This window comes from Primulina eburnea, chromosome 9 (assembly GCF_022965805.1).
Source record: "Primulina eburnea isolate SZY01 chromosome 9, ASM2296580v1, whole genome shotgun sequence".
NCBI classification, from domain to species: domain Eukaryota; kingdom Viridiplantae; phylum Streptophyta; class Magnoliopsida; order Lamiales; family Gesneriaceae; genus Primulina; species Primulina eburnea.
This window is the reverse complement of record NC_133109.1, coordinates 30,040,304-30,053,104: the sequence shown is the minus strand read 5'-3', so window position 1 is coordinate 30,053,104 and position 12,801 is coordinate 30,040,304. Positions and strand designations below refer to the sequence as shown.

The 12,801-nt window shown below is 31.3% G+C and overlaps 1 protein-coding gene across 1 annotated transcript; it reads left to right on the top strand.

Moving 5' to 3' along the window:
- Positions 1-2,656: 2,656 nt before the first annotated feature.
- Positions 2,657-6,993, top strand: LOC140840877 (uncharacterized; the record flags this gene model as incomplete). The annotated part of the gene is made up of 7 exons (XM_073208034.1): positions 2,657-2,766; positions 2,897-3,016; positions 3,478-3,551; positions 3,654-3,733; positions 4,030-4,181; positions 6,422-6,589; positions 6,764-6,993. Coding segments are annotated over exons 1-7 (828 nt in total), but the record flags the coding sequence as incomplete, so codon positions are not given.
- Between the last annotated feature and the right edge of the window lie 5,808 nt (positions 6,994-12,801).

Sequence of the window (12,801 nt, the reverse complement as noted above, 5' to 3'; positions counted from 1 at the left end):
GATCGGATACGTCATGCTTAAAGTTGAAATCCCTATTAATAAATAATTCGCCTGCGTAGCCCAAATAAGCTTGGCATTTACTTTTCCTTGGATTATTCTTTTCTTGATAACATAATCAAATAACAGCCTCCTACCTAATCGGCTAATCTTAAATTTTAATCAGTTTGCACATATTCCTTCTTATTTCTGTTTCTAATTAATACTCTGTGCTCTATACAATTCATTGATCTGGTGAGATGATATTACTCAGTTAAGTTATAATTATTTGATTATGTAGGATAGTGGACCTACGATTTCGGTTAGAAATAACTCTAGCAAGCGAACTAGATCAAGTTATAAAAATTGAAGGTTGAGTTTAAATATTGATCTCACATAGATTAATATTTAGTTAAAAGATTTTTTATCTCTTAATTTAAGCTAGACAAAATAAATAAAGTGATAGATATATGACTTACTAATCTAAATTATTAAATAAAACGATTGCAATATAAACGACGAACTTAAAGATCAAGGAGGGATTCAGCTTCAAATAAAGAATTAAGACACACAATGATACTAAATTCTACTATGTTGACATATGTTAAAATTCGATTAATTATTTAATTCTTGACAATTACGGTGAAATCTCCAATTTATTTATAAATGATTATTCGAGTTAATAAAGCTATTTAAATCTAACTGTCTAATTATTCTTAATTGAATTTAATTAGATTAATAACCCATACCTGATTGGTCATTAATTGATCGGCAAAAATCACTTCATTCTCTTGGCGGATCTAAGAAACTAGTTGCACTAGAAGCTAAATAAATTCATCTATAAAACACATATAGTTGGTATGAATTTCCAAAAACTTATTACTTATCTCTGTTGAATTCTTGACAATGTTCTCTAACTAGCCCATGATTCATCTAAATGTGCGCGTTCTTCTTATTATTCAAATGATTGATTCAAAAAATTGTGGTAGAATTATGGAGGATGTTGGTTACTCCAACCGTGCTGTGAATGATTACAATACTAGTGATAGTCAAATTTGTCATATCATTTAACAATTGCATGTCACTGTTATAATCTCTATTAAATAAGTGACTACAAGTTGTCAAAGCTCCATAATTTATCCAACTCCTTGTTGCATCATCCTAACCAATATAAAAAATTCGAATAAGAGTGCAAGTTGACAAATCATGGTACATATTTGCTTGCCAAATCATTGAATCTCTCCGAGCAACGTAGAATGGTTCCGAGTTTTGCTCGGCAAAATTTGTGAATACTCGTCGATGACACATCTCGAAATATCTCACAAGAAAATAAAAATAAAACAAATAAACTAGACAAATATATACATTTTTTAAATATCTCACAAAAAAATAAAAATAAAATAAATAAACTAGACAAATATATACATTTTTTTTAAAAAAAATGTATCATCTCAATCAAACAATTTATTCTAATATTAAATAAACTAAATGAGTCCCTCACAACGACGTCAAAAACTTGAGTGATAATTTCGATTAGAAATAAATATAGAAAAACAGACTAGGTCAAGTTATAAAAAATGGATGATGAGTCTAATTTTCGATCTCACAATGATTAATATTTAATCACTAGATTTTTTATCATTTAACTTAAGTTAGAAAAAATATATAAAAGGAAGATATTTGACTTATTAATATAAACTATTGAATAACGCAATAAAAAACAATGGATTCAAAGATCATGGACATATTCAACTTCAAATAAAGAACTAAAACATACAACGATATCAAATTCTATTATGTTGACACACATTAAAATTTAATTAATTATTTAAATCTTGACATTCACGGTGAAATCCTCAATTTATTTATTAAACAATTCATTGAGTTAGAAAACCAATTTAAATCTAACCGTCCAATTATTCTTAATTAGATTTAAATGCATTACATCTTTATGAAATTTCAGTTTTCACCTAAACCGAACACTGAAATCGAATATGATTTATAGTGAGTTTAACAATATGTTGATGATGATTTTGTTTCTATATTTAACCAATAATATTCCGATTTGTGATTAATCAACAAATATGTAAATAGTTGATTATGTTATTAACAATAAGAGTAGGTCTTATGTGAGACCGTTTAACGGATCTCAATCTGTGAGACGGGTCAACCCTACCCATATTCACCATAAAAAGTAATACTATTAGCATTAAAAACAATACTTTTTCATGGATTACCCAAATAAAGATCCGGTCTCACAAAATATGACCCGTGAGACCGTCTCACATAGGTTTTTGCTTAACAATAAATATTAAACCAACATCAATAAATAATTAAAATCAAGAAAAATGATATATTGAAAATAAAATCAAATATCAAATAAATCATTGTTTGGTTCTATCGTGATTTTAGTTTTAAGAAATTTATTCTATAAAGTCAAAACAAAGCAAGAAAACAATGTTTGAATTTATAAGAATAAAATCTAAGACTGAATAAAAAAATCTCAACGTGATTGGAGCGATTCCTCATTTGAAGTTGTCTTTGTCCTCCATCTCAAACTCTAAATTTCTTTTTCTTCCATCACAAAAGTTATGCCAAAAATAAAATAAAATGAGATTAAAAAGGGAAATTGATTATTATAAGCCATTTCAAAGTCATTATAAATTGCGTAAACCCATCGTAAATTTAGCAATTCCACGCCTTTAAACCGTAACCCCAACCCCTCTTGCTACTGATCTTTTCTTGGCCTTGCAACGATCCGGAAAAGATCACAAAGAAAACACCAAATGGGTAAGTTTTTGTTCTGGGAAATGTCTACGTTTCTTGAATGCGAATGAAATAAGTTTCCTCATTGTACTGCTTCTTGATGTGTCGGCCAATTTATGGTGCTGTACTGCTGCTTGACTCTTTGTCGTTACAGATGAAAACGGAGAAAATGTCATGGAAGGCGTGGCTTCAATGGCCCTTTTGCCTAATGGGTCTATTTCAGGCCATTTTATCCAGCTTCCCCAGTCCATCTGCTATGGATTACACGGCACTGGTACTCTCTTATTCTTAAGCAGTTATTCAAAGGTGAACCATTTAGTCATGGCTCTATGTTTGCTCTGTTTTAGATATTGAATGCGTTGCCTTGATTATCTTGATTTTTTCCGCCCGGTTGTAGAAAGTTAACAAGGTTCCAGTTGATGAATTTATGGAGAGTAGCTTACTTTACTCTGAAATTCAGTTTTTTCCATTCGAGTGCTATGTTAATCCATTTTTCATTGTCAACTTTCTGCCAACTTGCTTCTCGAGCATCATCAACATTTAGACGTGGCGCTTTATTTGGAAAAGCTGTCATATACATGGAAATTTCCCTGTCATGTAAACAGTGCATTTTCACTAGCGTATACTAATGGTTTCTCATTCTCTGTTCTGTATCATATTCTTCATATATACTTGTTTGCTTTTACAATGAGTTTATGTCTTTGTATTTCTCCATCCATGTTTCATGGTAAAAAGATATTGAATGTGAAAGGGAGTGCAGCCGGGGTGAGGATTACCGTTTGGTCAAGCTCACTATTACAGATTACAGTGTAATTATCATTCTTCTCATGTGAAATTGTTTTTTTCTTCAAACTTTGTTGGCTATAGTAGACTCATATATGCTGTTTATTCAATAATTTACAACAATAAAGAACAGGAATGAAAGGGATATACTGGTGGAATGCAGAGGACACGATGCAGCCAAGATTTGTAATGTTGACCATGCTCATGGGTAAGCCATCAAATAATTTGGCTGTCTTTCCGCCGTGCAAAACTCCTTCGTTTTTTCAGGATAAGATGTACTTCCGTTGTAATTAAAATCATATTCAGCATATTGTAAAAAAAAAATCGCATTCAGCACAATGCTACCACCAGATGTGGTTTAGTACCATCCTCCAGTTTATCCTTTTACAATAAGTGAAGTCGTGAGTCATGGTTCCAGTATATGCGTAGAGATTGGACTCATCCATGAATTTGGTAAGGTTCCTTTGCCATGTGTTGATTCTCAGGCATTTCAATTTATAACAGGTGGCAGGAGGATGTTATGGGAATGCTTGAAGAGAAGCATGGGAAATGTAAGGTTTCCATTTTTTTTGAATGTGAAACATTGAAAGCTGATGAAGCAGCCGAGGACCACATCAAGAAGTTCATGCCTAAGTTATCTAAAATGGATGCTGTAGGTAATTTCAAGCTCTTCTATTTGAGCTCATTTTATTCATAATTGTTTATTTTTGTTCTTTATTTCTGGGCAACAAATATTAATTTGGAAAGAAGGGTAAGGTAGCAACTGCTTGTTTTCTCTTCTTTTGACTGTTTAATGGTAATTCCTGGAAAATTCCATGATATCAAATATCAAATCTCTGAGCTTCCTCCGTGGGCCGAGTTTTGAATGATATGGTCCCCATATACTTCCATCATCCAAATCCAAAGTTCTGCATCGTGTTGGCATCTTGTGAATACTTTTTTTTTTGTCTTCATAACCATGGATCGTTGGGTCTATGTACGGCATATTTTAACATCATTTAGAATGTGCAGTAAACATTGGCAAAATGAAAATTGTGGGATTGGACTTTGAAGCAGAAGCGCAGCACGAGCACGCTGAGCAGAATGTATGAATTGTTATGTTTACAACGATCCCATGTCGAGAAGTGTCTTTGTAGTTAGATCAAATCTTAGAGAGTGCGTGTAGTTCCATTGCAATTTTACTTCTCCTTGGTTTTTTTTGTTCATTTGTGAAGGAAATTTCAACAAATGGTGGCAAATCATAAAATTGTTCGTAGTGGTCTCGTGTAGTGCTTTGATGTAGTGATACTATGAAACATAAAAACAAACTATGAGCCAACAGATATCAAAATAGAAATAATTAATCGAGTTTTTCTATAATTTTCTGTTTTGAGAGGTCTTGTTCTAATCCTCTTGTCATGTATTGCCTTGCCAAACCTCTCGTCCCGGTATCGACAGTTTTTTTTCAGTGTTTTTTGAGAAAAGAAGAGAAGACATTGAAACTAAATAAGGTTTCAGTGAAAGAATGTAAAAGGTTTCAAATAGTAAAAGATCCTTCTAACAAAATGCAGTATCATAAAGAAATAGAAACCAACAACTAATTGTAACTATAATGTTTATAACAAATTTCAAACCAAAAACGTTCAGAAACTTTGAAACATGCGGTTGTATCAGAACAAGCAATTGAATACTTCGAGCATGTAATTTGCAACTCAAGGTTGACAACTAAACATGTCCAAACCTTATCTTCCTCCCCTATCAGTCTAATAATTTGGGAAAGAAAAATCAAGCATACCCTGTAAACTTGTAGGCACAAGCACACAATGAAACAAGTACTCCACGCTTTCCAAAACTAAGCTCCATTTAACAAATCTCCTTCATATACTTGAATAGGCCACTCTGATGTTCACAAGTTTATATGATTCTCCTAAATTTACTTGAAACTGTACATGAGATTAATCGCCACTCAAGTTGACAGTGTGCGAAGATGGTTTACCATCTTGGAGAGAGATCACCGTTTCGAAAGCTCCCACCAAGGCTTTAACCTTACTTTTCCTGCTCTCAACAAGTTTGCTGATTGTTTCTTCAATAACGTTGTTGAATAAACCTTGAGCGTCTTTCCTCCCCTGCACATCTCGGTGCTTTAAAACAACCTTTACAGAGGAAATTCCCACATTTGTTGTGTTAATTCTTGCCCGCCTAAATTTGAGTCTTCGAGGAGTGTTATTATCAGACTGAATGTCCGCTACCTTTCCACTCTTGAACTTTAATTTCACAGGAGAGCGATACTTATCATCAGACACAATCATCCTACTCTTTCTTGGAATCTTGTTGGCATTCTGTGTCAGAGAAGGAGCCTTGCCGGTCTTATCAAGTTTATTCTTCTCAAGGACAGATTTATGAGTCCCCCTATCAACATCTTTTATATGAGTGGACAAAGGTGGTGCCTTTGCATTTGATCTCGTCTTGATGACATGCAAGGTTTTCCCAGTAACCTGCTCGTTTATCGATGTCTTGGCATTTGTCCCAAGTATCTTATTTTGATTATTCGGAAAAGGATCCAAGTTTCTAGCTTTTCTTGATGGAGTGGATATTGTCTTGCAAAGAGAATTCTTGGGGAACGAGTTAGTAATGAGAGGTGCTGGTGCTTTCTGCGCAGATGTTTTCATTTCTGTTGCCCTTTTTACTGGTGTGAAATCACTGTTTCTTCTCAGTGTTCCACAAATACGATCCGAAGAATCAGAAGGAGATATCATTTTATCCTTGACTGATTTCAAATGCACGGCAGAATGTTTCTTTGTTAAACAACCTGTTTTTTTCTCAGTTGTTAACATTTCACTATCACTCAAAGAACCATGTTCTATTGTAACTTCTAAATTTCTACTTGGCAACAACGTTTTCCTCTTGATAACTTCAGGGGGATCTGGTGAAGGGGGGGTTTTCTTTCCCGGTGAAATCTTGTGCTTTGTCAAAGGAATCTTGTTGCCAGATGATGCATTTTTCCTCGAGGGAACAGGAATACGATCCAAGGATGGCTTAAGTTTCGGTGAAACAAATTTAATATCAGGAGAAGGCTGCAATCCAGGTGAATTCTTTTTGCCAACACCATTTTGCCCAGTAGGTGACATTTTTGCAATTCGAATTCGTAGGGGGATCCTAGCCTTTTCTTCAAATTCATGTTTTCTTCCATGTTTACACAAGTCATGGCAAGAACCAGTGGAAGCTCTGAGATAATGGGGAACCTTTTTCCTATTCGCAGATTCCAACTTTTCAGTAGAGTTACTTCTAGAATCATCCCTCTTATGGCATATCCCTGTGGAAGCTGTGTCATTGGGGGAATCAGTAGAGTCACCTTCATTCAGCGAATCCGAGTACTCTGCAGAGTTTTTACCTATATTCAGGGAATCCATTTCATTTTTCTCAGGAATTAGTAGCAGAGAATCAGTTCTTTCCTCAGCCATGGCAGAAAATTGGATACCTCAAAACTCCTGCAAACAAAAGATGCTTACTATGATCAATCTTGATGTCATTGGATACACTCAGCATGCAATACTAGTTCGAAGCATTCAGATATATCGTAAATGTTGTGCAGATTTCAGCTTCCCTCTAAAAATCCTTGAGATTAAGGGCAACCCATGTGACTTGCTGGATTTTTTATTATGGAAACTTAGTGAAATTCGATTCATTTTCATTCGAGGGTAACCATTTCTGCTCGACCCAGAGGAATCGATCGCCAGTCATCTACAAGTTAGGCTCCTCTGGGGCTGGAAAAAACGATGTTCTTTAATCCAAAAAACCAACAAAATCATGCCCTGAATGAAATGGTTATGATATACTTTCCTACCCAAAATAACACAAAAACGTCAGACCTTTCTTAAAATATAATCAACAGATTGATCAAATGCATTGAAAAGGAAAAAGGAAAACCCAAATTCACGGAAAACCAACCTAAAAATCCATGTAAAAGCTTGCATAAAGTGATGACCATCAGTCACCCACAAGATCATAATCTTAGGGAAACTAGAAAAAAAACCCAATTCAGAAAAAGGAAAAGCGCATGATCCACAATTTATACACAATAAAAGAACACAATTTTTTTTAAAAAAAATAGTTGTTCCTGAAACCAGAAAATATTCACTTTTATGCCCTTTTTCCTGTAAGAACAAACAGATAAAGAATATATCGAGGAATTTCAGGAAACACGATGAATTCAACTGAGAAAGAATCCCACCTCTTTACCTGTCTATTTTGCGCTCACAAAGATCGTATTTGCACAAATAACGCAGAAGATATATCACAGAGCCCCACTTTCGTTTCACGCAAATTTCTTCAACAATTTTTTGCCATCTGTTTTATGTGTATATTGAGGGGAAAAAAAGAGAGAGAATGCAAGATTGCAAATTGGTTAAATCGTTGATTCGAGTGCAATGACTATTTTATTCTTCCGCAACTATCCAACGATCTCACACATGTATGTATATCCGTAAGGCAAAAACCTTGTGAATATGAGTAGTGTTAACTCGTCTCACAGATTAGGATCCGTGAGATGATCTCACATGAGACCTACTCATCCGTAAAACATATCGATTCAGTTCGTATTTAAAATAAAAAATAATATTTTTTATAAGTCATATAAATAGGATTTTTGTATCGTAAAATTGACATGTGAGACAATTTGATAGGAGGTTTTTGTGTTTATTTTTTTATTTTGTTTCTATTTATATTATATATAATGCAATTAATATATATAAACTGGAACGCATATATATATACATATATATATATATATACATATATATTTATTTATTTTTTGTGATAACATATTGTTTACTTTCTCTCTTTTGCTGATCAATATTAACTAATTTAATTGCATTGATTGATTTTTTAAAAATTAGATTAATTGACGTATCATAGCATTTACCAATATAATTTTGACATAGTTAATGTTTTAGTTGAATTCATGATTAAAATTTATTTACTTGCATTTTAAAAATGAACTAGAAGTTTGAGTCGTAAATATATCCCCAATTATTCTGAAAAAAAAATCCAAATTTATGTAAATTATGATTTTTTTAAATTTATATAAATGTATAAAATAGTAAATTAAATATTTATCTGGCTCCTTAAATTACTAGATTATATCGAGAGCAGGTTTCTTGTGAGATAGTCTCACGAATCTTTATATGTGAGACGAGTCAACCCTATCGATATTCACCATAAAAAATAATGCTCTTAGCATAAAAAATAATATTTTTTCATGGTTGATCCAAATAAGATATCTGTGCTCACAAAATACGACTCATGAGACCGTCTCACACAAGTTTTTGTCTTATTTCAGAATGAGAAATTATCCAATTAAAAGTTATTTTTAATTTTAAAAAAGTGATATTTGGATGCGGAAATTGTTAGTACGGAAAAAATTCAGAACCAGACAAATTGAAATTATAATTGTATTCAAACTGATAATTAATTTCCAAAAATTATACTCGATATATGCATGGTTGCATTAAAACAATTGGGTCAAATCATAAATAAGTTATAGTTTGGGGGTGTTTTGGAATTTCTTAATATTTATATTTTAAGTAGGTAAACCGTCAGGCTCTACTCTACTGCATTAAATGGTTTTATTAATTTAAGCCCCTAAAATTAGGTATTGCCAAACTTTTATTTCTCAAATTCGTTTTCGTCATTATTATTCATATCATATAATATAACAATTCACACTAAATAAATTATATTTCATTGGATATTACCTAAATTTAGTAATTATTAATTCTTTAATTATATTATTACAAGAAACACTCGTCGTGTTTTCGGATGTAATTGTTGTAACAAAACATATTCAAATTAAAGTGGGTCTCATGTGAGACCGTCTCACGGATCCTAATCTATGAGACGAGTCAAACCTACCGATATTCACAATAAAAAGTAATACTCTTAGCATAAAAGTAATATTTTTTCATTGATGACCCAAATAAAAGATCCGTCTCACAAAATACAACCCGTGAGACCGTTTCACACAAATTTTTGCCTTCACATTATAGACATTTTTTATGAGTTTTTAGTATTCGCATCTCTGTATTTCATGTATTTGATGTTTATCTGTTTATCAGAAGATGAATGTAATATTAATGGAATCATCTCACATTTTTTTCAAGAAATAAATTTGTTAAACTAGCAAATGTAATAATATGTTTAATTCTAAATACATTAAATTTGTGTTTGAATTATGATAGATTATAACACTTATTTAATTCAAATTGATTTTGAGTTCATCCTATAATGGTGTAATTTGAAAGACATTCTACTTTGTCTTATTATTGTGTGAATTTAAGATTTGATCAATTGTTTCATAGTAAACAATAAAAATATAATCAAAATTCATGGATTTCAAATACATCTCGTCAAACACGATATGAGATTATGAATGTTTTTGTTCCAAGAAAAAAATGTATTTAAACTAGAGTTATTACAAGGAATTGGGTCTCTACTTAAAATTATTGCCTGACCAAATGCTATAGTACAAGTTCATTAAATGCACATTTTATTCGCATTTAATTCCCTATCAACTTTTAGATATATTATAATTTATATGAGATGAATCTTGTCCATTTTCACTCAAATTTAGAATTTTCGAATCTTGGTGGTGTTTAATAAATTGATTGAGTAAAAATCTAATTAAGAGATAGACTGAAACTAATTTTATATAAAGTTTTAAGCAGGCCATCTGTTCCACACCATTAATGGTTACGTAATCTAAAAAATTAATAAAATAAATAATATATAATTTAAATAATATGTTATAATTGTAAGTATATCAAGGTGATCCATGTATTTGTTTCATTTTTAAGAAAAATGTGAAAAAACTATAATTGGCCTTTGAATAATGGCTTCGTTAAACGTTTTAAAATCGAATAAGTCTTGTGAAACTGTCTCACGAATCTTTATCTGTAAGATAACTCAACCATAGTGATATTCACAATAAAAAGTAATATTCTTAGCATAAAAAGTAATATTTTTTCATGGATAACCCAAATAAGAGATCTGTATCACAAAATACGATCGTGAGACCGTCTCACACAAATTTTTGTCTTTAAAATCAAATCGTATTATGCTCTCTCGTTTAAAAAATGATTAAAATTTTAAGACACATGACTAAAATTAATTTTAACACACATAACCAAAATTGTAAAGAAAAAAACATATGAATTACAATGGTCCCTCGACCCTCAATATCCCCAAAATAAAAATAAAAAAACAAAATTGTTCGTCTTTTTTTTATATATACATTAAAATTTGAATTTACCAAAAGTTTTGATTGCCATAATTTGGTACAATAAATATAGGTATACCTATCTATATATACAATAACCAAATAGAGGTTGGTGTAGCCAACCGCGAACCAGCTAGGCTAGAAATAGTGTAGCATAGTACCATCTCAACCATGTTAGATTCTTTTTTTTTTTTTAAAAAAATAGACATTCATAATATCAAATCGACAAATCCCGAGTTACAATACTAGAAAGCCAAGATGGAATATTTTCATCTTGCCACAGTAAATTAGAAGAACAATTGAATGTTCTACGAGCAAGAAAGTGTGCCACGGAATTGGCTGAACGATGCATATGCTTGATCGACACAAATTGATTCCCTACGAACATGGAATTAACTTCAAGAGCCAACGCACCACAAGGACCCGTGTCCAAATATGGGTTGTGAACTACACGAACCGCCTCCATGGAGTCAGAATAAATACAAACAGAAGACACGCCCACCATGTTAGATTCAATTCAACTCAATTTTTGGCAAAATTTTACATATTTCTTATATTATCAGTCAACCAAGCACACAACCATTATGTATGTAGCAAAAAGACATGATCATGGCCAAAAAAAAAATGATGGATAACATGTAACTTATCCTTCTTCAAGATCTCGAATATAAGACGAATTTTTCAACTCGATATTTAATTATAATAATCTTCGTCCCCAACTAAAAATAAAAAACAAAACAAAACAAAAGATCCACAATTTCTACCATTCTAGACTTTCTTCACATTAACCTACTCATCGATCTTTTTGTCTTGCTCCACCTATTGTGTCCACGCACGAAATAAACAAAAAATTTGTCATCATGCCTATATCATGAGCAAATAAAAAACGACAAAAATAATAGCAGTGTTTTTTTTTATATATTTACACATGGCTTGTCCAAGTCGGTCTCTAATATAACAAGAGATGAGAAGAGGATGGTTGTGACAAATTACAATTTTAGTTTTATAATTTATATATTTTTTTTTCATTTTCGTTCATGATAAAAATGAATTTAAAGTTTTAGTTCTGTAATTTGCATTTTTTTTTATTTTTAGTCATGTTAACGGTGTTTTGCATTTTTAGTCATGTACTTTGCATGTTTTTTCTTCATTTTTAGTCTTGTTAACGATAAATTTACATTTTTAATCACATGTTTTTTTTTCTCTTTCGTCATTTTTTTACCAATGAATGAAACACGATGTGTATATAATTCTCAAATATCTATCTCCAGTAAAATAATTTAAAACATCATGGATTCATATAATTCATACTCTCAGTTGATTCAATATACCGACTAAGCACACACGTTGTGCGTGTAATATAATACATGAATATTATGTATTGTACATAATTTGTTTTCAAAGTTATTGATCTAATTTTAATATTCTACAAATTAATTATAACATGATATTTAGTAAAAGCATTTTTTATAATTATAAAATATTAAAAATTTCAAGCACACTCTATTACACTTAGGGTGTGTTTGGTTGAGTGGATTAAATAAGGATAGATTAATAGTTAAATATTTATCGTTAAAATTTTAAGATGTTTTAATTGAAGATTATGGATTTGAGGAAGTATTTTCGGGAGAGTTTGAAATTTCTTTACATTGAGATGAATTTGAAATCCATCGAAATAACTCAAAAAAATAATTATTTGTGATTTGAAATACATTACCAAGTGGATTTTCCCAAACAAACTAATGTATTTTATGAATTTTAATTCTATAACTTCAAATTTATCAATCCAAATACAACATAAAATTAATTAAATACATGGTTTCTCTCGTATGTTACGCAACATACCTTAATTGATTGATTAACGTATGTTACTTTTTTTTAAAAAAAAAACACTTTACATAAATTCAATAACAAATAAAAATCACAAACAATCATGTTCGTTGGATTGGATAACACATATGATCTTGATTTTGATTATAACAAAACTTGTTTTATAACATATTTACTTCAAGTGTGAAGTTGTT